Source organism: Xiphophorus maculatus, chromosome 3 (assembly GCF_002775205.1).
Source record: "Xiphophorus maculatus strain JP 163 A chromosome 3, X_maculatus-5.0-male, whole genome shotgun sequence".
NCBI lineage: Eukaryota > Metazoa > Chordata > Actinopteri > Cyprinodontiformes > Poeciliidae > Xiphophorus > Xiphophorus maculatus.
The window spans coordinates 24,178,501-24,206,026 of NC_036445.1; the positions used below are offsets into that span (position 1 = coordinate 24,178,501).

Below are 27,526 nucleotides of genomic sequence, written 5' to 3' on the forward strand. Positions count from 1 at the left end.
ACAACTTATGCAAAAAACTTAGCAACTTAAAAAATATAATGACATTTCATAATGAGTAAAAGTTGCAGTCAGTCCCATCTGACTGTATTATCTAAAGAATATAACAAGACACATGATTTACTGTATGCTGCTTTACTGCTGGAAATATAAGCCTGTTAAACAGCCAGACAAACACACACATATGTAGATAGACACACACTAACTCAAACATTCAATCAGGGCAACATCAGAAAACAAATAGGAAGGTACATATGCATATACTTACAGCACAATGATACCGAGTGACTAGAGTATGGTGCTGACTCAGGACCTCCACAATGGACAGAGATGTTCTAATCAGCTCTTCGCATATTGCAACACCTAATGAGGAATGAAATTTATCAGCAGCACAGAATCAGGATTGAGGGATTAAACTCCCTAATTGCTTAAGATGGTTGAATGCTGGTGCAGTTTAAATACGTACTGGAATTCACAATTCACACATTTCTTTTTAGGACTGTGTCCGTTTTCTTAATCACACAGGAGTATAATTATTGTTTCTTATTTAAAATGTTTAAAGTACACAAGGTTTAGCCTCTGTCATAACATTAACAGTCAATGTAACTTTAAAAATTAGGAACTGTGTAAGATCCAATGGGTATTAAAGTAAAGAAATATACACCAATGCTAAGTGACTTCATATCGATATAATATGACTACAGATAAAGCTGTAGCTTCTCATTTGGCATCTACAAAATAATCAATGGAAAAGAACTGACCCACACCACTGGACAGGTTAGTTTCATTGGACTCCACAGAAATAATGTAGTTCTGAAAGAAGAAAATAGTAAGACCACAGAAATCTTATATTATACTTGCAATGCTGCAGTGGGGTTTGTTTGTGTATAGAGTAAGAGGTTGGATTTTATCCTGGGCTACTAATTCCACTGTGATGCTACGGTTCAGACAGTAAATATTTAGTGTGAAATAAAATATAAAACAGTAACAACATGTGGAGGACTCTGATATAGTTTACAGTAAACCTTGAAACATTTTGACGAAAAAATATCACAGTAATTAGATCCGACAATTCTATACAATTGTAAGTAGTGTTTGTATGAAGGTGGCTACAGGGAAAAGTGAACAAAATAATCAAAGAAATCAGACAGTCAGAATGACTGTAATGTTCTGCAAATATAATAAGTATTTTTTTTTCCATGACTATGTGTTATATGAGTTAGTCATTTTGTCAATTGTAGTCTAAATCACCTAAATAATGTGTAGAACTACAAAATCCTCTAGTGTTTAGAGATTTTTTTTTTTTTAACCAGTGTATCGGTAAGTATAAAAATCACTCTAAAAGACGGAAATAACTCAAATCCAATACAAATTGTAATTTCAACTTCTCTTTTGGTTTTTGTCTTTAGTTTGTAATAAAATCTAAATGGACAGTTAGTAAAGATGGCTTACGAAGCACTTACAAGCAGCAATCCAATTTGAACCAGAAACTCCTGGGTTACAATTCGAGGTCTGAAGACCTGGAGAGAGACGAACAGACCAACAAGTACAAAAACAGAGTGGTTCAAAGGTCAGCTAAGTAAAACAGTCAAGAGGTAAACTGACTCACACTCCATGTTTGAACCAAATAGGTACTTCTTAAAAACATCAACTAAAAACATTGCTAAAATATTAAATCAACCATTAAGTTACCTGAGATGAAAGGAGCTCTAAAACTACAGACAATGTTGGCAAAGTCTGTTTCATCTGTCTACTCTGAGCTGCAGATGGGTGTTTCCTCCCAATCACATCTCTCAATGCAGACAAGACATCCTCTTTAAGAGAAAAGATGAAGACATGAAGACATAAAAATGGAAGAGAATGAACAAGTAATGATAAGGATGAATGACATTAGGCAGAAAAGCTGCCAGTGACGATGATGATATCCTACAAATATTATGTTTTCCTTGGTTCTATCATTCCTTTATTTTGCACGTGGTAAAAATTAATATAATTGGCCAAAAGTATGACTAGCTATTAAAGTATGAGCACCTCCTACCTGTCAATAAAAAGGCCATACATTTACTAAAGTCAAAGTTGTTTTTGGTGATGAAGATATTAAGGAAAGAGTGTAATTTTCAATATACTTTAAAGCCCTTAGAAATACAACTATCTTAAACGTAGGTTTTTAAACTGAGATAACTTCATTTGAGTGAAGTAAAAAAATCAAATGAAAAAACTTTTACAAATCCTATTTTATCCAGTATGTGTGTGTGTGTGTGCGTGTGCGGGGGTGTGCGTGTGTGTGTGCATGCGTGTGTGTGTGTGTGTTTGCGTGCTTGAGTGAGAGTTTTCCAAGCCTACCCATTATCACCGGTGCAGTTCGACTAAAATGCAACAGCAGTAAATCCAGACACTGACAGAGGTATCCTGATTGGCTGGGGTTGTCTCTGACAGGAGTGGCTTTCCGCAGGTCTCTCTCCAGGTACATCACAAGTCTGTGCAGACAGACAATGCAGGATTGTCCTGTTCCAGTTGGATGTATACATAGACTCATCGTGGTTTAATAACTATTTTAATTTTGGGTGCCCCTTATGGTGCAGTTGAGCCTTTACTGTCCCGGAGGAGGAGGGATGGGGGTGATGAACTTCACAGACTTTTCAAAGCAAGAAGAGGGAACAGTGTAAACCAAATACTGACTCTGTCACCTAATCATTGCAGTTGAAACTGAGAAAACATTTTTTTAAGTCTGGTACACAATTTTTTGTCAGTCTAGGTCAGAGTTCTGGAATGACTCAAAGAACATTACAAAAAACAATTTTGAGGTGTGTTTGGGGGCAACTTATCTGAACATGTTTCAACCATTTAACAAAAACATGTAACAATTAGATTAAAGAACATGAGTTAGGTTGTTCAGGAGCACGAGTTCCAAGAGAAGAATGATCCCCACATCAAAATTGGTAAAATAAAGTCTGGTATCAAAACCACCTGGCCTCAGCAGAATCACAGACTGATGATTGCCTCCATGCTATGCTGAATTAATACAGCATTCATGCAAAAGGAGCCTCAACCAAGCATGAAGTGCATAGAAATGAACATATATTTCAGATGTCTGGCATTTCAGATTAAAATGTATTTTATTATTAATATTATGTAACATTTTAATTTCTGAGAAAGAAATTTTTGCTTTCATTTCACATAAGTTTTTCTTTCAAAATATATTTTCTTATATGTACCTGTTTATATGCATTAGCAATCAGTTAACCAAACTTTTAATAACCTCTTTAACTTTGGCTTACAACTCATCTCATAGATTAACATCCCAAATCACCAAACCTTTAAATGCAGCAGTGTAAAGCCAATATAAAGACAGATTAGAATAATCATAAAAACACTCATATAGTAAAGTTGGACCTTTGGTCAAGATTATAGAAAGAAAAACTATGATCTATAAAGGAAACAGCCCAAGCACATTTTCCATAGCATAATGATATTACTGTTTGAGGACCGCTCTTTTACAAGATGCCATCAAAAGTTGTGAACAAGCCAGGCAGCCTGCTGAACAGAGAGGCACCGCCAGTTTACCACCATTTTGTCACTGACGGCCGGAGACTCAGAAGCTACTCATAAACTGACCCACAAGTTGCTCGCTGCGCGGCTGAGTGGGTGTGACTGGATATGCTGAAAGCCATCACATTCCACCCTCGCTGCCAATCTTGACACCTCTTGGTGAGATTCGAGCAAGTTTATCTCACAGAGACAGGCACGCATATTTTCATGTTATCGAGGTGCTAATTAAACACAACGCAAGGCTGTGAGAGAGTGAGACTAAGGCAAATATGTGTCTCTGCGTGGCTGAGTCATGTGGCGTTCTCAGTGGGAGAGAGACAGGCAAACCAAATCTAAATGATCCAACTCTGCTTACAGAAGGAGAACAAGTGAGGCGTGTGAAGAAACAGGCAGAAATAAAAACAGCCAGAGGAAATGAAAAACAAAAACATTGAATTTCTATAATCCTGCTCTAATGTAATAAAAGAAGATGTGTTTACATGCGGTATGGTAAGGGAATCGACATACAATGTTTCAGAGATGGCAGTGGATTGTGGAAAATGGTGGGATCAAAAAGATCACAAACTGTGTTGCATTTCCATTTTCCTTCACAGTTTATTTCTGTAATAAACTGTGAAATTGGTATGAAATAATTTTTTAGAGACATGTTCAGTGTGTAGGTGAGAGGCATAATGGATCACATTCCCCTGCAAGTTATTTATAAAAAGATGTGACAAATGAAAGTTAAACAACTGTAAGTTTGCAAAGCTGCTGCCTATTTAAGGTTAAAAACTTGTTTCCTGAGATACTTAAATCCCAGAAGAATGAGTAAGGAATTTATTTTCCACCTAATATGAGAATTTCAAGTGAGTCATAGTCAATGAGTAGTTTACAACTTCTTTTCTAGTAACACACAGACAAATCAACTGGTGACTAAATTGGCAGATTTTCAGCTTGGGCCCCCCTGACAGTTAACCAGCCAGTTGGACACTCAGAAACCAGATCTTTTTACGCACACTTAACACATCATACCTAATCACTGCCATGCAGCACATATATAATAATTTTTTGGTTTGGATGCTGTTATGAATGAGAAGGACTCAGGTAACAACCTGAAGCATCAGGTAAGTGAAGTTAGATGAATACATAAATGAAAAGTGTAATTTTATAACACTTGTAAAACATTTTTTGCAGTTCATTCAGGCTCCAGGAGAGAACACAACTTTCAGCAGACAACAAGAAGGTGAACTGACTGTAGGATAGATCCTATGTTTCGTCTTTTTGAGGTTTAAGCCTCTGTTTCTCATGATATGTGCTCGATTTTGTTGAAAATCTGTGAGCATCTAGAATGCACACACAAGCAGCTGTTTTAGCAACAATAGCCACATAATCACCAATTTAAGAGGCCAAAGACAGTTTAAGCTGTATTTTTTTTTTAAAGCATGGGTAAGTCATGTCTTATACAACACAACGTGACCTTGCTTCTGCTCAAAATAAGAGCACTGACTACTCACGGCAGGAAGGCTATAAACAATTATTTTCAATACCATTTTCTATTTTTTGATACTGTAGTTCTCAACAATAAATTGCACTTGGCTAAAACTAGTTTGAGCAGGTCATAGTTTTTTTTTTTTTTAAAAAAGGGCTTTGTAAGTCGGCCATAACATTTTATTTAGTGCATCTCTTCCCTGGTGTATAAAATCCTTCTCCAAGTTCCCATCCTAATATATTTCTAAAGAGGGCCAGCTCAAGAAAAAGCTGAGCAAACACTGTGAGGAGCCAGGGGGAAAGAACAGATGAGACACCAATAAAAGAGAATTATAATGATTCATGTGTCAGTAATTTGAACATATAGTTAAATTGAAAAGCCAAGTGGGAACAGGGTTGTATGGATGCAAGAATCATGCATATACATTCCATCATATGCTGGTGACACATTTAATGCTGCAATGCAGTGGGATGAACCACAGGACAAGCTGTTGATAAACTGTTTGAAGTTTGAAAAAGATTAAACTGTATGTGACAAAATTAAATGTCTTGGGGAAATATATTTATATTAATATATAAATGTTTCTGCAGACCTGTGTGATTTACAGCATCAGAATTTTCTGTTGTGACCCGGTTTTGGTTTTTAATCGAAAAATGTTTTCAAACATTTAATCTAAAAATCTTCGGCCATAGAGAACAGATATCCATTTGTCTTACCAGAGAATACACTGAAGAGGTCATTTATATAGCGGTGTTGTTGGATAAGAAAACATAGCTGTACTGAAAGCTACAGTTAAATAATTAAAGGGAAATCTCACCCTGAAATGGAATTCAAAAATGCAACGTGTTTGTTCTCCGACAGTTCAGGCTGTGTGTGTATGTATACCGCTACATTCCAGAGAAGCTAATTAGCCAATGGTTTGCCAGACTGACTGCAGCTAAGAGGACGCTTCTCCACTCTAAGCCTCGGTGCAGTCAGACAGGAGGCTGTGCAATGAAATGTGGTGAGTTGAGAAAAGCGCAGCAGGCAGGCGTCACATTTTAGAAACAAGGAATAAAGTGCAATTTAAAAAGCAAAATGTCTTTAATTAGCCAAATAGAAGTTCTCTAGCCTCTTAGTACTGTTTTTGAACACCTAGAACTTGTAACAACTCAGTTACAAATAGGTATCATAATGTCAGTTTGTTGTTGAGTTCTTCAAATACGTAGATCTACCTTGTGCCAAATACTCTAGATTAAGATGGATAAATAATCAAATGATGTATAACAGAGAGTAAGTTCACTACTCAACTGTGTGTGAACTATAGTGGTGTACAGTGTTTACCTGTGCTGACAGCAGTAAAGCAGCATGTGCGTGTTGTCCTGTGTTAGCAGCAGTAACAGCAGTAATGCTTTGGCTCTTGTTACAGCAGATGGGCTCTCCAAGCAACGCAGCACTTTCAGAACCAGATCCTACAAAACAGAATCACCATTGAATCTTACGTCTGCAGGCTGATGATTGTTGAAAAACAACAACTGGCAAACCACACAGTTCCAGTTAAAGGAAAGCTTAAAAACCTCCACATGTTTATGTTTGTGATGGTAGAACAATAGAGGCTTTTTCTAGCATCCTAAACCACCAATTAGAATGTAGACGACATCAAAGTTTGCTGTTTTGAGACTCAGTGGCCCCTACATGCCACTCTTTGCTGCACTTCTCAAACAGTGAGTTTTGGAGATTTTCTTCTGCCTTTACAGTCCTGCTCTCTGTGTATGGTGAGAAGTTTAAACTTGACAAAATGGCTGAAACAAATGGACCTCTGTGTCATATATTTATACCTTAGTGAAACAGAAATCACAGATTACTAATGAGACGTTACTAGGCTCTCGCCAACTGAAAAGAGTGAAACATAAATTATAGAAATGCTTTCTTTAACGCATTTTAACATTTTAGGGGTATAAACAATTGTGCTACAGGTGATTTTTGGGAAGTAAGGAAACATAAATAAGGGCTATGCTTAAAAGTGTAAATGATTAAAAAAAAACATATAATCCTGTTAGGTTGCACTTTATGACATACAAACGTTTCAACAGCCATTCCTTTAGCAGAAGTAGGACTAACTCCTTAGGAAAAAAAAATTGGACTGACCAACATTCATTAACAGCACCATTATCATCAACACCATACACAACCAAGTGTGTGTGCGTGTGTGTGTGTGTGTTTAGGAGCAAATGTGAAAGCATGTTCTAGTCTGTGTGGTGCAACACACCAAGTTAATTAATTTCAAAGACCAGCCGTGTGCTCTTAGCTGATAAGTCCCTCCCCACTACCCATAATGCTTTGCAGAAGTAGAAGACTGCAGCGCATTCATTCAGCCAATTAGCCCAGATACTGACACACTCAACAAATTAGTGTTTGTGCTTCTGAGCACACAGTCACAGTCCCTCTCACACATGCATGTACACCCCCACACGTGCGCGTACGCACACGCAAACAGACAGAGTTCTGTGTAAACAAACTCCTGGACTGTCTGTCTTTGTGCCAGGGGAGAGAAAAAGGGTGGGGGGTGAATGCATATCAGTTTATAATTAGAGCAGAGTTGAAGTACTAAGTTTGTATTCTGGTGTTAAATTGGAAGTGTTCAATGCAAATAAATTCAGTTCAGAGTCAATTACCAATTCTAGACTGCAAGTTAAAAACCTTCAAATCAATTTCAGCCCCTTTGCTTCCCCAACATTAACACATCACATACACACTAGATGGGTTTTCTCATGAAAAATTAAATAAGTAACTCCTGACAAATTAGTCCATGCACAGTTCAGATTTAGTTCATGAACTATGTAGAAAAAAAAGAGGAGAGGAGGTAAACCAGTGAAGACAGAGAGAGGATGAAATGTAAGGATTTTACAAACTGTGGTTTTTATATTGTGCGTTTATTGATGGGTGTTTTCAATGTATTGACGACATTAAGAACATTTCTCACTAAATCTCTTGTGCTCAACAGCAAGAACCTGGATAACCACAATATATCCTGCGCAAGTCTGTATTAAAACAGCGTTGCTGCTTGATAATATGCAGCCCGAATAGCTTTAAGTTGACATTTGAACTTCTTGTAATATCTTGCACATGTGCTTCAGAGAGTGCACATACCCTGCTCTGTGTGATCCGATGTTTGTGGATGTGTGAGGCGAGGAGGGCAGAGGCCACGGCAGTGAGCAGGTGCTGCTGCACCCTGGACCCTGCTCCACCTATGCCCTCCAAGACGGCTGCGGGGCCGCAGCTGTCAATCACCGACAAGAAGACTGCTGGGTCCAGCCGGGATAGCCTTGAAAGAGACTGGGGAAAAAGGCGAATGAAAACACGCGCTCGTCATGAGCTATTTTACTGCATGTCGTTCATGAATTATGGGTCTACGTCTTTGTAAAGCTACAGTATGTTGCGCTTGGGGTCTCGAGTGTTAGAGGTTAAAGAAAATACATGAGTAGTTATCCTGTAACAACAACTAACCTGTAAAATTTGCCCCACACAATAACAAAATAATTAACATATTGGAGTGCATTGGTGGGTGATTGAAAATATGGCATGGCGTAATAATCAACAGTGATTACATTTCCAGACCTTCTACATTGTACACATTTTGTCATGTTAAGGCCTTCAGGATATTTACTGGGATTTAATTGGACCTACAAATAAAATAAGTGCATAATAATGAAGATAATTAAGCACAAATATTATGAAAATAATAAACTGTGCCGTTTTACTACCAATAAAAATCTGCAAAACGTAACACACATTTGCATTCAGTCCCTTTTAATTAACTACTCCAAAATAAAATCCAAGACAACTGCCTGCAGAAGTCTTCTAATTAATAAAAGCATCCACCTGCTTCTGACTTCATCTTAGAATAAATATAGATTCATGCGTTGCACACCTACAAACCATCACCTTAAACTGGCAGGCTGAGCCAAATTAACAAATGGAAAGCTATAGGAAGTCTTATTTGTAATTTTCTAAGAGCTGTTTAGGACATGACACTGAAGACCCATCCCTATGGTAACACATCATAATGGCATAATTATGCTGTGGGGATTTTTTTTTCTGCTGAGGAAAATGTATGATGGGGAAAAAGTATGGACACTGGACAACTCTGGAAAAACATAGTTAAACCTCAAGCCCAGACTTGAGACTGAGATGGAGGCTCACTATCCTGTTGGACGTACAGCCAGAGTTTCAGCGGAACGGTTTAAATCAAATCATGTTTAATGTCTGCATGGCTTAGCCAAAGCCCAGGCCTAATTCTAATAGAGAATCTGTGGCAGAACTGGAAAACTGATGTTCATGCTTTTCTATGTAATATGGCTGATGTAAACAGGGAACCTTTTTTTCTTCGGTTTTACCTTGAAGCTGCACTAGATAAGAACATTTTTACTCAAAGCATATTTTCTCCGCTTTACAGAAGGTACATGACATGCCTTTGTGTTGAGTGAATGTCGCCAAGTGAGCTTACAGAGATGGCAGTGACTCTGACGGCCTCCACCGTCGAGTGACTGAACAGGTACCACAAAGCGGAGCCCATCTCTGTGGTAGCCATGTGACGAGAGAGACCAGAGACGGTTGAAGAGACATTTTCTACAGCTTTTGCAGCCATATGATGAACCACGGTGTCATCCTGCAAGAGAAATACGCAAACTCAGCTCCAATTTTTAGTAAGGGTTTAACGGTTTAACCAAAATCACTCTGTCTGATTTCAGTATACTTCAATGAAGAAACATAAATGAAAATATTCGTTTTTTCACTTCAGTCAGCATTAAACAAATAATTTTCTCTTTTCAATTTCTGAAATAATTTTTTCATTATGTGCCAACATTTAAAAAAGTGAAAAGTTGGTAGTGATGTTTTGACCCATACCCAATGACATATCATATATTATGATAAAGTCAATGTTGATATTTAGAAAATTTTGAATAAGACTTTGCTAGTATGTGAAAATAAAACATGCTTAAATCTCTTTGGAGTTATTTTAATAATTTGACAGTGCAGTGTATGTAAGGAAACAAAATTTTCATGGAACTTTAAGTTTCACTTATTACTAACCATTTTTACAAAGGCATACTGATGCCAGAATATGGCATCAGTATACCTCTTCTTATTCATTTTTCCATTAATAAGAATAAATCTTGAGACTAAATCATCACACATCCTGCAACCATTGCAGTCATTCAAACTGCGTTTTGAATACTGCAGCAATTTACAAATACTAAATTAAATTAACACAACATAATTTCAGTAAACACACAAAGTATTGTATTTGTGCTTGTGTGCTACATATGTACAGTATGCAACCGCACACCTTTGCCTGAGCAGAAAATAGCTTCTTCTTTTCAGACAAAGGGGACAGGCTAATGAAATTTCTGTGGCTGAGGAAATTAGTTTTTCCCACAAGAGTCTTTGTGGAGAAAGACAGGAAGTACAACAGATGTGATTGCCTCTGTCAGGTTGTTATTTCGTTTCACCGTGTTACATCACTTTGACGGTACTCTCTCCAAGGTGTGAGATGCAATGGAACGTCTTCCAAAATAATTTTTACTACATTTTCAGGAAAAATGGCTTACATTAATAGCAGCGACATTAATTCCACCAGGTCAATTTATCATGGTCATCCTGTAAAAGTAGAGCAGGTGTCACTGATGACACTTTGACTAAACCCCTTTTCACATTTCACCCTCTAGTGTACAATTAGTTTGCAGAGTACCATATAAATAGTGAGGAGATACAGGAAATATAAATAGTGAGGAGATACAGGAAACAACTCTAGCAAAAACAAATATTTTCAATTTAAAAGGTGCAACCTTTGAAACTGTGCAGAGTTTTGGATTTGTGCCTTTACCAGTTGTAGCTGAATTGCAGCACAATGCAATGTGGGGAAATTTCACAGCCCAGACCAGTGATCACATTTGTACAGAAATCCTTTTTTGTTTCTCAGTCAGTGAATGCACCATAACCAAGTAAAAACAGATCACTGTAACAGCAAAACTTTTTAGTATGGAAAAGAAAAATGTAAGTTATATATTTTTGTTACACTAAGGTGTTTTAAAATAAATAAATAAAAGATTTGGAAAGCTATTTTAAAATAAGAAGTCTTTCAAAAACGTATCCAGACATTTTTGTGGTTCATTCAGGTTGCAAGCCAAAGAGATGGTTGTTCGACTTTCAGCAGACAACATTAAGGTCAAGCGGAGGTCAGTTGTTTTGTTTTTTTTACACTGTCAACCTTTTTCTTTTATAAAACATACTCGTTTTGGACATTCTGACACCTTTTGGAAATCTCAGAGTTAAAGGGCTGGACTTAAAAAAAAAAGTTCTGTGAAGTAGGTCCCTTAACTGTAGTAGAAAGATGTTGACAAGCTAATGCGTTAATTCTCTACCTCAACTAATTTGTTGAATAAGCTGACCACGAGTCAGGATAATTTTCAAACAATTACAAAATCTGGAAAGCACAACAACATACCATGTTTAATGAAGCTGTACAACTGATGCAAAATCCTCAAATAGACTCTGTTCTTGGCAGAGCTAAAGCGCTCTGCCAAGAAAATTAGCACTAATAAAGTTACTTTTACAGGACCACCATTTTCAAACCACCTTTATTAATAAAGCAAGTCACAGCTGATTGGAGGGAATGATGCAGCCGACAGGTTGAACCAGAGAAACCTGCCATAGAAATAATAGAAGTTGTTTGGCTGAACAAAACGCAACGATGGTCGGTTGAGAAATTATAATTTGCTGTTATTTGCTAACATATTGTTGTATCCCGCTGCTATGAAGATTTTCATTTTAAGTTGTTTTAAATTCTTAAAGTCTGGTAAAAGAGGTAATGTATGTCTGTCTGGTTGTGATTCTGAAGTTCAAATCCTTACTTAATTCACATTAAACTCAAGTTAAAATGTCAACAATATCATCAGATTATATATTTTTAAAACAGCTACTTCATGGGGTGCTGTGGTGGCGCAAGAGTTAAGCACAACCCACATAAGGAGGCCGTAGTCCTCAACGCGGCCGTCGCAGGTTCAATTCCCAGCCTTGGGACCTTTGCTGCATGTCTTCCCTCTCTCTCATTACCTACTTTCCTGTCATAGCACTTTCAAATAAAGGCCACCAGAGCTAAAAAGTAAATCCACTGTTTTACAGCAGGTCCTCTTCCACATAGAAGGTGTTACTTCCTCTTCTTTTGCAAAAAAAAAAAAAATGGAATGCTCTTGGAACTAAAGCTAAAAAACTTAAAATGTAATGCTGTTCTTATTCATAAGTCTTAACAGAAAATCAAAATATCAGCAGGTCAAAGCTTAGCAAAAAAAAACCCAAAATGGACATCAGAGATCTGCAACAGATCATCTTTAATCTTTAATTATAATTAAAGATGATCACTGCATCTTTAATTATGCTATGAGAATGTGTTGTTTTTAAAATTAATTCTTTAAGTGATATCTAAAGAAAATTAGCACTAATAAAGTTACTTTTACAGGACCATCATTTTCAAACCACCTTTATTAATAAAACATTAATACAAGCAAACATTGATCAAAGTAATGAACATAAATTAGTAAAAAGAGAAAATAAAGATGAAACTGAATAAATTACTTAAAAATACATTAAAACACAAATATAATACGTCCGCAAGTATTTGTGACAGAGACATTATCAAAACAGCTGCTTTCAGCACAAAAAACACATTTTCACTACAGATGTTGGGACGTTCAGGTCTATTTTTAACATATTTTGAGGGATTAAATTTGCCACCCACCCAACACGTTAACAAAACTAGGTCCACTGTCCAGCTTTCTGACCTAATGAACAGAAAGCAGGTCTTTTCAGGACCACAAAACCTAAAGAGCTACCTGTGGCACGCAACGGTGGCCGAGCTGTGATCCATTGTCACATCCATGTTGCGCATTAAAAAGATACATCATATTCAACCAACACAAGGACTCTAATGGCAACTGACAGCCTAAATCACCAACCTATTAATTCAATATACGACATCACAGCATGTTCCCAACACCAGGGGACTACGCGGAGCGACAGCATAATGAATCCTCTGGCACCCCTTTGGGAACCAGCGGAATGGTCTGTTCCAGCGTTCCCCAGGCTGTGCGGAGCAGCTCACTAATGAGCCCACGGGGGAGCCCCCACTGTCTGTGTGTTTAATAGACTGTAGCCTTGCCAGGCACTACACAGGGAGAGGGTGGAGGTGGTAGTGAGGGTGGTGATGGTTTTGGGGGTGGGGGCTTGGGGGGTGTTACATGAAGAGAGAGAGCGAGAAAGATATTCTTACAAGTGGTGAGAAACAAGCAGAAATTTCATCATTATAATTCAGAATAAGGAAACGCATGAAGAAGGGAGCAGGGAAAAGGCGATGAAGTTATCCTCAATGTAATATGACCATGAAAAACAGAAGGACATTTATTATACTTGCTGTCGTGGTTAAGAATAATACCACTGGATTATTAGCTGTGGAACATAACACAAGGAGAACTAGTCATGGATAAATGTTTTTGTGAAATAACTTAAATTCTGTTTGTGATATTGTCCAAAACATAAAATGCAAAGAGCATTTGGCACAATGGAAGATGTACGGATATCCGTTACTATATAACAAAAACTTCAACAGATGTTATCATTAAAACATGTTTCACTTGTAAGCATATTACAGTATTACAGTGGCAAAATAAAGAGAATATTTGTAGTTGTTATTAATCAACAGCAACTCTAAACAAATGGGGTTTCAGCCTTGATTTAAAGAAACTGTGTTTCGGAGGGTGGTGGGGGGATTGTTTTGTTTTTTCAGTTTTATGTGAGTTTGTTCCAGATTAGTGGAGCATAGAAGCTTCTCCATATTTGGTTTTGGTTCTGTGGATGCAGAGTAGAGCAGAACCAGAAGACCTGAGCGAATGAGTTTGTAATTGTCTTTATGTTTCTCTGAAGATTCAGGTCCGAGTCCATCACTACGCCCACATGTCAGATCTGGTCAGCAGTTTCTAGCTGTAATAACTGAACGAGTAATTTAGTTTTAGCAAAACTGAGCTCATTAATATTGATACACGGACAGACATTGATGCTGTTTTATCTACAAAAGGTGAAGCTCTGCGATTTATGCAAGCCCTAGAAGAAAAACATATTTACACAACTTCTATTTCGCAAATCTGTCAACAGTTTTGAAGTTGTTCTCATAACATTAAATATGAGTTTAATTATATGTTGTAAAGACTAATTTATTTTTAAGTGCCTTGAAAGTTCAACTAAATAATTTTTTGCCCATTCTTACTTCAAGTTGGCTCTATTCAAATTCAAATTCAAAAATACTTCACTAATCCCAAAAGGAAATTAAACGCTGTTGTGGCTCATTGATTCAGGTTCTTCAAAGAGTTATTGAAGATGGTGATGGTTGATGGCAGTCGTGGTCAAGATCAGTCCCATTTTATGGACAGCATCATTTAATCACAATTTTCAGTTTTGCCACCGATTGTAAATTGGTTTAGGTGTGCATTTAGACTGTGCCATCCCAACACATGAACACATGAACAGGATTTGATCTAAAAAACTACAATGATGCCTGAGCTGTATTTTTAAGCCACCGGCTTTCTAAAAGCTTAACCACCACTGCTGCTTTTGTTTAACTTTATCTATCTCCCCAACCGACCAGCTTTCCTGTCGTTTCTAACAAAATGAATCCCTTAATCATTATATTACCACCACCTTGTTTCATGGTAAGGCTGGTGTATTTAGAGTGATGCACAGCACTATTTTTCCACCAAACGGCATTCTGCATGTAATCGTTAAAAGTTCAACTGTGGTGTAATCATACCAGAGCAGCTTTTTAAACATGTTTGCCAAATATCCCTTAATGGACTGCAGGTAGGACTTTTTATGGCTTTTCTTTCAACAATGACATTCCTCCATATGTTTAGGTTAGTGACTGTGTCTTGGTAGATTTGCAATTGTTCTAAACTCACTCCTTTTCTAAGTGATAATTATTTTCTTTCCTAATTCTGCCTTAAACCTCCCAACACTCCTATTCCTGATCTTTGTCCCTTCATCTTTGTGACACTGTTTGTCTACTAATGTTCACAAACGCATACAAAGGAGCTATAATCACAATGGAATTCAATTACACATAAGTGGATGTTTTTTATACCAATTACTGCTCTGAAGGCAAATGATTGCAATTGAATTTATTCTAACCTTTTAAGTGCAAAACACTTTGAAAGTCATGCTTTTGCCTCCTTTTATTCCATAATTATGGGCTACTTGGTGACAAAATGTGAACAAATTCAGAGGGTATGAATACTTTTGCAAAGCACTTCTGACTGAAATAAGAAGTCTTACATCTAAAACTCAAAAGCGAAGCTTTCTCTTCTGCATTGCCCAAAGTTGCATTTTTGAGAGAATATGAAAAAAAAAAAAATGCAAAATAGCTCTTGGCAGAAGGCGGGTAAACAGAGAAGGAATGTGGAAGCACATGGGTGTAGATACTTAAAAATGTAACAGTATTGAAACCCTGTCCAGCAGGAGCAAAAGCAGAAACTCAAAATGCACACAGATACACACGCCGATACACGCACACACACGCAATCACACATAGAAGCAAACATAAACACATTATCACTAAGAGCATATGCTGGTAAGGTGAAGACAAGAAGACAGCACAAATCACCTGCATTTCTCACAATTTCATTTTAATTATTTTATTTTGCATTTGCTGTATAGCTTGTACGGCTCATGTAAATGGCAGAGAAATTCATTGGAACCAAGTCACACTTTCCATTAAAACATTGGGTATATTATTCAATTTCGTCAAGTTAAAGTTTCCATTTATTAAACGATTTTAAAAAGCATACACACATTTATTTGCACATTTGTGGTCATATACACTGGAAACATGAGGAGATCTCAACAGTGCTAATACTGAATATGAGCTAGGACAACATTTAGATGAACTCAAAAAAACCCCAAAAACATAATTTCTGCTTTGGATAAGCCTAAGGGACTAAATAAGATTATGATTAATATGACTATGCAGTAATATTGGTTCATGATCTTATGTGAAAAAACAAACATACTGTAAAACATATGGGGTGACTGTCAGGGAAACTTCCTTTACTGATGACTGTAGATTCAGTGTCATTTTCAGCCAATGAGGGAGAAATCTGTTGATGTAAATCTGACTGTGTGCTTTATTAAAAATAAAAGAAAACAAATATTTTCCTATGAATAAATACCCTGAAACATCACCAAACTGAAAGAAAAAATAAGAAACAGCAAAATTGCTATTTAAAAGTTTTTGCTGACAAACTGCCTGCGTAATGATACCTGGTCTATTAGTTACTAATGACATGCATACATGTGTTTTAATCTAATATTCTTTCCAGAAGATTCAGTTAAAATACGTTTATTCCTGGCTTTTCTTGAGGCTTAAACAAGAGTTCCCTGCTCTTCATCATGTTTCAACAGGAGAGCCTTCTTCATTTCAAGTGGGTTCATCTAAAACTGCTCCTAATCTGCAGCTCAAAGCTGACAGATAATATTTACACACTCTGAACCCCTGGCTAAAAGTTGCTTTCAAATCGAAAACCTAAAAGGCAGGAAGATATAAACCGAGGAAACAAACTACTTCAAATGGCCTTCAGTGGACCACTTTTATATAGAAACAAGTTTGTACCAGCTCTTTTGAGTCTCAAAGACATAGATGCTAAAACTACTCCAGTCCGAGTGTCTGTGCTTGCACAGTTCAGATGTCTGATGTGGTTTCTCTCTGTAATTACGGGCCTTCAGAAGATTGTGCACCTGGTTTTCAACAACCACTTTTGACAGAGACTCAAACGCATTCTGAACATTAAGCGTATCATTCACTAACAAGAACATCTAACGCCACGGACAGCCACCATCAAAAGCTCATATTTGTTAAAAGGCTAATAGAAACTGAGATATAGAGTGCTCCTGTAGGAATAAATGTAAAAGAAAAAGAAAAAAAAGAGACAATTGAAACTGTTTACATGTGCTGGTTAAAAAGACACAGAAGCTTATTTTTCCACCTCCCAATGTTAGACCAAGCTAAACTTTGCCTGCCTTAGGCCTGTTAGGATCGCAAAATTTATATTTGCTACATAAAAAATTTTGATCAGTTTTAGAAACCTTATTTTGTGTTACGTATTACTTACAGGTAATAGGAAATGTATTTACAAGGTTTGTTATGATTATTAAACAGTAATTCGCCATGACTATTGCCACAGAAAACTGAATGAATAATTTAAAAATGATCTAAATGACATTCAAACACTAAATATGCTTTATTTCCTGTCTGACTCTGAATTAAACCCTTCCTTTCTGTCACTCCTTGATGATGGTGTTCTATTAGAAGTCTATTAAATTACTTAAAACAAATGTAATAATGTTATAACCCTGATAGATCAAGTTCAAATTAAAAATAAAAATTATATCTATATGTAAATTGTACCCTGTGTTTGCTAAGGCAATTTAGTTAACCTTAGTACTGCTCGGTAATTGAGTGCATCATGATTTTACAATAATCAATTTTGCTCTGCGAGTTGTGGGCAGTTTCTGAGTGCATTTAAGTATAAAAATCACTCACACAAACACACAAATAACATCACTCCTACATGTAAAAGTCCCATATTTCAATTAAAAAAAAAAACTTAACATTTTCTTGATGTGTTGGATGAATGTATCCAGAAGAAGAAACTGATTGTATAATGCCAACAACAATAAAAGACAGAAGTCTAAGTGTCTGTGGGACCACACTTTGATAAATGTTAGGTGATCACGCATTTGTAGTAATCATGGTAACTCTGGATATACAAACATACTAGCTAATAAAAACTAGAAACTAGAATCTGACCAAGTGTGTAGCTTAGCTTGAATGTATTAGAACACCTTTAGGGTGTTATAAAGAGGCAAGCAAAGCAGCATAGCCCCTCCAGCTAAGGAGCAAATTCTTAAGAAATCTCCCCAGATATTTGTGGACATTGGGTGGACCAACAAAGTTGAAAATAAATTATACGAGTTCCATCTCAGCGGTGAACACTTTTTGACATTTAGTGTGCCGAGCTCCTACTATGGGGCCTGTATACTGAATATAGTAAAAGTATAGGCTTAGTTGTTAGTTTTTATATCAGTTTAAATTAAAAAACAAAAGAAAACATGCAGTTACTTAGGTATGGTTTTGAATAACTTGACATATAGGTGAGATTAGACAGGGGCCCTCTACATATCACAGGATAGTTTCTATTCAGAATGCGTGTGCGAGCGTTTGATAGATCAGGAGCATGAGGTGGCTATCTCATGTTAGAGACGCAAGGGTAGGGCCCATGACTGTTTTAGGAGTCACCCTTTCTCCTCTCTTTTGTGGAAGATAGTGATAAATGATTAATGGGCTCACCATAGCTGGGTGTGTATGTATGCGAATGTCCGTGTGTGGGGGTGTGTGGGCGTGTGTGTGTCTGAGGGGGATTTCTGCCTAGTGCCCTCTGGCTTCTATCACTGCAATACTGTTCACACACCTTTTCTGTTGCAAGCGCATGCACACATACACGCACACACAGATTATTCATCATAGGCAGCTGAAGCATCATCTTGTTCAGGCTCATAAATAATTTCCTGCAGCTCAAGTCTGGCCTGGAAACCTGCCTTTCACTCCATGCCATCAACTCCCCCTCTAAGTACAACTCTCTCCCTTTCACACTCTGTCTGCCTGCCATATCATCCCCCTCTCCAACTACACTGATCTGGCTTCCTTTCTTCCTTTCTGTCACTCTTCAGTATCCCCTCTCCATTGGCAAAACCACCATGCTCCCTGTGGCTCCAGGCCCCCGCTACTTCCTTCCCCAGTCAAACCCGTCCTCTAGTACAACAATCTGTATCCATCTCTGCAGTGCTTTGCTTGGAAATCAGCAAAAAATAAAAAATACAAATAATAAAGTCTCAACAGCAGCAGAAGGGGCTGGGGTTATCCACTGGGTCAAAAGAATGCAGCAAAAACACACTGCCTGGAGCATATTTGACAGGTTCTTGGCACGGTGTCTCAATGCTGTCATGCAATTAACAGAGTGTGGCACTGAATTTGCATTTAGAACATCGGTAGACAATTTTCTTCTCTGGCAAAAATTGCATAAGAAATGCATCAGAAAATATTATAGGCGAGTCAAACAATAGGAGAGAAATTAAGAAAAAAAAAACTTTCTCGGGTTATGTAAAAATTTTGAGAAATTTTCACGAGTGACATTTATGACGCTACATTAGAAGAGAGCACAGCTGCAACCGTAACCAGCTTTACCAGCTGAAACGTATACAACAAATAGATTTAAACTTTAAAATCTGAAATCCAACAAAGACTCATTTAAATGCAGTACAAACATTCTATCTAATGATTGAAGATGGAAAGCATGTTGTATTCTATATTTGATTACAAATATGCTATTCTAATTTGACTATACGACAGACATAGCAGAACATTTCCGTCTTGTGTTTGAGGAATATTATTTAATTCACTCAAATCTATTCTCACAGTTGTAATTTCAAGCAGCTAAGACATTTTTCACAACTGATAGAGAGATAGCTAAAGTTGCACCAGATTTGTTTGTGAATAATAAATCTGGTGGAACTTTTAATGTGTTATGACAAATTTAAATGTAAGAAGTTCACCAAACTGAAAATAAACACAAACTTTTAGTTTAATTTACAGTGAAAAGCAAACTGACCATGTTTGAATACTTTATTTCTTTTTAAATGTCCATCATTCACGGTTCATAAGTGAAAGGTAACTAAAATTGAATAGAAATCAAGAACTTTTTTATTCATTTAACAAACTACACCAATCAGTCACAACAGCCACTGTGTAAATAATGATGAATTTTAACAATTCAATTTTAACTTTTAGGACAATAATTGAAATATAACAGAAGTTAAAATCAGCAGTGAAATTCAGCCTAAATCCATTGAAATGTATAATAAAAGTCAGTGTAAGAAGTGCAAAAACAGCTCATCTTCTCTGTTCAGGAAGAATTTTGCCAAGACAATTTGTTAGGTTGGTGGATAAGTATCTGGTAGTTTACATTTCCTTCAACACTGGACTGGGTGCAACAAAACAATATCATCATTATAAAACATAAGCAACTAAAGATACTCGCCGTTACACTGCTGGCAAGCTGCAAGCTTTCAATAAAGTCCTAAACTTAATGAGATTAACCTCCAACTTTGATGGCATTGATTTTTCCAGAAAAAAATATTGGTTTAAGTCCAGAATAAGGTACACTGTTTCAGTCACCTTCATCGGAAATTGGAAATATTGTGAATCTGTTAAATCATTCCCAGAGTAGCGTGATTCTTTTGAGAGTTTTAATCAATCAGTAATAAGTTTAAATCTGCTAAAGAAATTTATGTTTCATTAGATAAAGCAAGGCAACATTGGCATTTATCCATAGAGTTTGAGAAGGGGAACTAGGTCTTGGGTTAACTCTAATGCATTAGTAACATAATATGCTGCTATTATTTGTGACAAATTTTTGACCATGCACAAAATAAACAGTGGGCAAAAAAAACCCCTGCAGTTTTCATCCTCTCTTTCTCTTCGATTGTTCTGATATTCAGTAGATTTGTTTTGACAGCTTGAAAGTTCACCTCTTTATGTCAGTCAGATCAACAGAGATTTAGTACATTCAATACCCATCATCCTCTAACTATCAGTTTCAGAGACTTACAGGACACAGGAAGCAGCTCCCACTGACAGTGGGCTTGAGACAGAGTATAACCCGGAACACTTATCAATCAATCTCAGTCATACCTAGTAACCCTAAAAGCTCTCTGCGTGAGTGTGAACCACAGGTTAAAGCTAGTTCGCTTGGGGGAAAACGAATACTGGAGGAAAACAGAAAAAAAGAAGATCCTGCCAAACACAACATATAAAATCTCACTGCTGACCAGCAATTTCAAAACCTGGACATTCTTATGAGGCTAAGTGCAACACGAACAAGACGAATATTGATCTATTGTGTTTACCTCTGGTTTAGTGCTATCATCTGATTGGGGTGCCTCACAGTTCACCTGTCAATCTCCATAATGGACTCCTTGTGACTAAGAAAATCTATACTAATCCTGCAAGTTTTTCTTCAAAATAAAAGCTGATTTTAAAGTGCCACCATTTTTTAAAAATGTTTCTTGAAGTCTAAGACATGGGAATCTGCATATCTGTATGTGTTATGTTTTTAGACAGTCAAAAAGCTATGTTCTTCATACAAAATGCTCTGTGATGGAAACAAATATGCCCAGACTAACTCTGGCAAATAAAAACAGACAATTTGCAGATAATAAAACAGAAATAGTCATCTCTATGCACTATAATCTACGGTTACCCAAAAATAACCGTAGATTATATACATATATACTGTATATATACAGTATATACTATATATACACAAACCAAGTAAATGAAAGAAAGTGAAGGTTTCTCTGAAACTTCAAATCAAACCTGGATTTAAAACTTGTTTAAAATTGGAGACACATCTTAGAAATAAATAGTAATGCAACTTGTTTTTGTAATTACTGGTGACACAGAAAACTTTGCCTATCTTGTCCAAGAATCATTCAAAGTTTTCTGACATCAATGAAAGATTTCATTTAGAGATGCGGAGACAGAAACAGCATAAACACAGGTAGATTGCGGGTAAATGATGAAAACAGATCGAGGAAGGTTGAGTCTGGTGATGAGGGGTCCCTGTGGCTACATGTGGCCATCAGCGTATCTTACTGTTCAATAATGATAAATAAGTTAACTGCCTCTCTCCCCAAATGCTCTCCTTGCTGCTAGCACATACCACTCCTCTGCTTATCTTGCCTCCAACATAAAATCCCAATGTTAATAAAATAAGTAAAAGCTGACCGCTTACAACACATCATTTTTATGCACAATATACACTCACTGGCCCATTTATTAGACACACTCTGCTAGCATTAGGTTAGAACAACTTTTACCCTCAGAACTGTCTTAAATTATCAATGCCAATTGAATCAACAAGGTGATAAAAACATTCCTCAAGAGATTTTGGTCTAAATTGGCAGCTGCACATGTATAATACTCTCTTATTTTCTAACACGTCCCAAAGGTACTCTGTTGGATCAAGATCCTGCAACTGTGGAAGACGGAGTCCAGTGAACTAATTGTCAGGTTCAATAGAGTCGAGAATATTTAAGCCTTGTGACGACAAGACATTAGAATATGTGAACACTGTAATCTTAATGGGGTAAACATGATCAGCAACAAAACTCAGGTAGGGTGTGGAGTTTAACAATGCTCTTGAAAGTCTCTCCACACCATTACACTCAACTCAACATAGTGAGTGATGTTGAGTTGAGTGTAATGGTGTGCTCTCCTAATACAAGGATTGCCGATCCATGCCTTTGCATGGAAAAGGTGCTTTATAAATGAACCATTTACTTGCATTCAAGAGACTTTGGTCCAAATTGCATTTTGTTTAAGCAAGAATTGTGGTCCATCTGAATGTAGCATTTGAAATCAAAGGCCCATCACACCAGGTAATTTTCTAATTTGCTATTTTCCCATTTTGGTGAGTGTGTGAATTTTAGCACCAGTTTTGTGTTTCACAATGGCAGGAATGAGACCTGGTGTGGCTTTTTGCTCCTGTATCTGCTTCAAAGTCCAAAGTGTTATACTCTTTTCATCTACTTTGATCTTAACAATGGTACATTCAGATCTGGCATATGTTTAAATATTATGTTGTAAATTTAGACAGTAAGATTAGTATTTAACGTTAATGCCAACTAACCCTTTGAAGGAAGTTCAGTAACTATAACTAGAAGTCATCAGCAGAACAAATTAATATCAATAATCCACACTTGTAAGTACTTTGGCTTGTGTGCATTCACCAATGATGAGCATTGTTGTTCTTCTGTTCTTGCGGGTCGCTTTGGGGTCATGAACTGTTCACATAGAAGTCTGACTGCGGTTTCATATAACTAGTATCATGAGCGACCACAGAAAAATAATCAGATTTCAGAAAGAAATCTGAATTGAGCTTTAAGACCTGCTGTGTGAACGTAGCCTTAGTCTACTTCATGCTGTCAGACAGGTTCTAATTAAGCCATGACAGGTTTAGCATTAATCAGGCCATGGTGTGGATAGAGAAGTTAAACAACAAAAAAAGATGTGAGGAATAAGTTTGGTTCATAATTTAGCAAGGAGGGGGCAACAATGTTTTGTCATTGGATCAGGTTTGTCAGTTTATTTTCGCAAATAAATAAAATTCTTATTAGAAAACTTCATTCTTAACTTCGGTCATCATTGCCTGACTTTTTGTTCAATGACCTGAAAAATGTAAAGATGAAACTGAATAACGGGTTCATGGTTTAATATTAACAGTCTCTCACTCAAGCCACCGATTTGTTAAAGTATTTAACCATTTTTTATTAGACAATGGAGAAATTTGCAATATTTTTATTTTTATTTTTTTTAACAGTAAAACCAAATAATGTCATGTTACTTTACCATGCTGGGAGAGGCTAAAGCAAACAATAAAGCAAGAAGTAAATAAAAAAAAAGGATGAAATTGAAAAGAGGCAGAAAGCAAACAGATATCGGCTCCTCCATTTGTGCTGCTGCTCCATCTACTGTAGGTGTGTGTCTGGAGGGTCCTAATTGCTGCTGAGGTCAGGCTGCAGAGCAGTAAAGGGTTGTGTTTGATGCAGGTAAGAGTGTGCATGCATGCATGAATGTGTGTGACTGCTCTGCATGCCCTTGACTTGCAGCTGGCAAACAACGCTTTAGGCCCCCACAGCTGCCTCATCATTACTGTTCACAGGGATCCCCTGCCACACACAAACACGCACAGGCTCACGCAGAGTGAGACTTAGTCACAGCTACACAGGCACAGACACAAACAGGCACACGCAGACATACACAGAGACACTCACCCCTTCCCGCAGGCTCCTCATTAAGCCAGTGTAGGCGGCAGCAGGAACGAACCACAGTCCCTCTGGGGAGCCTCTCTTCTCCTCCTGATAGAGAGTCATAGAAAAGACAGGGAGGACGGGTGAGAGGGAGGGTGTACAGTTCGGGGTGGGGGGGCAGCGAAGGAGCAGAGTGGAAATGAGAGAGAGGCACATAGATGAAGTGAAGGAGATACAAGTAGAGAGGAGTGAGGAAAAGGGCAAGAAAAGGCCAAGGCAGGGAAGGGAAAGGAGCGCGAGGAGTCAAGACATCTTGATTACATGGTTTATAATCCCTGTGAGCAACATGCTTCATAGCTTCAGCTTATTCAGATGGCTAGTCAAATGTTGGTTACTCAAAATGTTTGCTTTAATTTTTTTTAACTAATTGTGTAAATTATTTGCTTGGGATATTGAGATATAGGGTCCCATAATAAATTTTACATTTTAAAATTTTATACTTTTCCAGATTTTTGTTGTGGTTTTTGTAACATTCTGAACATTTTTGTTCAAGGTACTTTCATACTTTGGTTTTGTTAACTGGATCTTTCATAAATGAAACAACACAATGCTAAAATTGGCTTCAAATTTGTTAATAGTGAAATCATTTTATGTCATCTGGACTAACCTAGATCTGCTCTATTAAAAAAAAACAATAATACTTAGACTTAGAACAGGAGTGGCTAACAATATTGAGCTTTGCCTCTAAACCAACACTAATTTGCATACCAGAGGACTGTTTTAACACACTTATTTAACAAAAAATTACCCTCTTTTTCAAATTTGCATTTGTCTGTAGATTTCTTTCTTTCAACAACTCAAAAGATAAAGTAATCAACAAATTGAACAAAGCCAAATTGGGTTTTTGTGAAATAAATCTGAGCACGTTTTATACTCATTCTCACTTTACCAAACTTCTTAAAACCCAGACGATTATTTAATAAATTATTGTTTATTAAAAAAAAATACTGCATTTTTTTCCCCCAAATAAGCTTTTCTATGGAATTTGTAGGCATCATTTTACAAGGCCAAATTTTCACAATTACCCATTTAGAAGTAATTTATAGGTTATTATAGTTGTTTATTATTGGATTACACTTGGTTTTTATTGCAAATATGTACATGAAAAGTATATGTAGGTCTTTCTGAAAATAAATATATATATATATATATATATATATTTTTCACTTTTATAGAAGCACTGTCTCATAGCCCACAGATTTCTAATCATTTATCATATAGTTTCTAACTTATTTGAAATGGTGCTCTGTTCCCTTGCTGCTGTGCTTCGCTTTAGGCTACATCTAACCTTGAGGAAAAAGACAGACCTGTGGGCGCTGGGTAATTGATGTCATTGACAACGGCAGAACTGAAAAACACACAACTTTATTTCGTTAATATTAAAAGGAACATTTTGCATAAGTTAAACATTGGTTTTCCAGGCAACATATGTAACAGAAAATCACCTGTGGCTTGTAGAGTTGATCACTTGCATTAATCATTTGAACTCACTTTAGCCTCTAAAATATTTTCCCAAAGGTCTTGAGGATCATCTAGATGTTTTTGGCAAATATGAGAGGGGCCTTTATGTTCTTTTGGGTCAGCAGTTGTTTGACCTTGGAAATTTCCCATGGAGGCCAGCCTCTCTTTCTTATTGTTAAATCTTAACCTCTGACCCCAACTGAGGCAACTGAGATCTGCAGAGCTTTCGATATCATTCAGGGTTATTTCATGACCTCCTGGTTGAACTGTTTATGTGTTCCTGGAGAAATTTTGGTTGACCAGTCTCTCCTGGAAAGGCTCACGACTGCTGCATGTTTTCCCCAAATATGGTTCTCGTTTTGGTTTGATGACGTACCAAAGTCTTAGACATCACTTTTTAATCCTTTCCAGACAGATAGTGGTGACTTTGTGAAAACAATTATTTTAATGGATGAAATAATTGTCTGAAAACTGCATTTGTACAAACTCAGATTTTTGTTTTATAATACTAGAAATGTATAAATTTATAACCCTTAATTACGACACAAAAAAGCAAAAAGACAACAAAATTTGTAAGGGGGGGGAAATATTTTTTTCATAGTAATCCATCTCATGGTACAACCTTTTCAGTTTCTTTGATAAACTGAAAAGGTTCCTCCATCACTACTAGGCTGAAGTCTAATTTATTTAAATCCACTAAAAGATGTTGAAGATTCAAACCAAGTACTTCATCACCCTGAAATTTTAGCAACATTTAATTCTCCATTCCTACGGTGCTGGAAAGGATTATGAAGGGTACTCTGATTTTTTTTTCTTTTGGGACTGAACCTAAATTCGAAACATTTTAAGGTGATGGACAGTTGATCAGAGCAACACACTGAAAGGAAATAAAAAAAACAACAACTACTAAAGAAGATGTTAAAAGTGATCCAGAGGGAGCCTCTAAAATTTCTTTTTTCAGCTTTGGAAGAGTATTCATAGTAATCAAGTAGGCTGATTGATTTTTGAAGGTTATCAGTCAGTCATGTAAATAGAAATGTTACTTAATTGACTCGCCTGGTGAGATTGAGGTTAAGCAGAAATAAATTGGCATCACCTTTCCTAATAAAGGAGGCCTTCTTCACTCTTTCTTGTAAGGGGTCAATTCCTTTTCAATTGAGTTTAGTCAGCATACAAAATTAAACTCCATTACCTCATGATAGAGTTCACAGTTAAATCCATTTTACTCTAGATTGGTCTTTTTCTCTGAGGTAATGAGAATGCATTTTGATCTATCTTATATGCAGGGAATGCAGTGAATGATTCATTTAAACTTATTAACTCAAAGTAATTCATTTCATTTTCATCTCAAAAACCTTTTTTCAAAAGGATTTTTTTTTTGTCTTTTACAGTGTCTTGCAAAAGAAAAGTGCTTATATCCCTAGAACTTTCACTTTTTGAACCATTATAACCTGACCTTTGAAGATTTGTTGTGATGTCATTACAAGGTTGTACTGACATCATAATGATTTTTTGTAATCATAAAAATCAGAATGAACTGGCCATAAATGATGTTAAAATAATTACTAATAAATGAAGATGTTCAAATAAATAATGATTTCCCTATCTCTCTCTCTCTCACTATATATATATATATATATATATATATATATATATACTTTTCAAAAAAACTTTTATCCTCCAGTAAACAATATTCTTAGTCATAATTTAATGCTTAAAGGGCCCAGTTGTGCCCCTCCTCTAGAGTCTGGGACAATTGACCCAGTATTCTTTCACGTCTGCAGCCTTGCATGTATCCACGTATTGAGTGACAGTCAATAAGTCCCGCTCAGGGCGTTAAAAATTGTTATTTAATGGTAATTTTTCCATTAAATAAAATGAAAAAGTTTCATTTAATGGAAAAGAAAAATTCCATTAAAATTGTAATGGTTGCATTTGTCAAACAAATGCATTTTATTTGTCAAATCCAACCTCCTGAAATGAATATTTCTATTTCACCAGCAGTGACATGAGAGTTATAGGAAGAGGTGACATGAAAGGTAT

At 36.6% G+C, this 27,526-nt stretch overlaps 1 protein-coding gene across 3 annotated transcripts in view; it reads right to left on the reverse strand.

Annotated features, from left to right (window-relative positions):
* ulk4 (unc-51 like kinase 4) overlaps positions 1 to 27,526 on the reverse strand; it is an 85,240-nt gene that overhangs the window by 41,739 nt on the left and 15,975 nt on the right. For all 3 annotated transcript variants that reach the window (XM_023331440.1, XM_014468749.2, XM_023331439.1), the window contains exons 19-27: positions 23,987 to 24,070; positions 9,501 to 9,662; positions 8,144 to 8,329; positions 6,338 to 6,465; positions 2,341 to 2,474; positions 1,690 to 1,811; positions 1,461 to 1,517; positions 759 to 810; positions 266 to 360 (exon numbers count right to left, since the gene is read on the reverse strand). In XM_023331440.1, the coding sequence (XP_023187208.1) occupies positions 266 to 360; positions 759 to 810; positions 1,461 to 1,517; positions 1,690 to 1,811; positions 2,341 to 2,474; positions 6,338 to 6,465; positions 8,144 to 8,329; positions 9,501 to 9,662; positions 23,987 to 24,070 (1,020 nt within the window). The remainder of the gene's footprint in view (positions 1 to 265; positions 361 to 758; positions 811 to 1,460; positions 1,518 to 1,689; positions 1,812 to 2,340; positions 2,475 to 6,337; positions 6,466 to 8,143; positions 8,330 to 9,500; positions 9,663 to 23,986; positions 24,071 to 27,526) is intronic.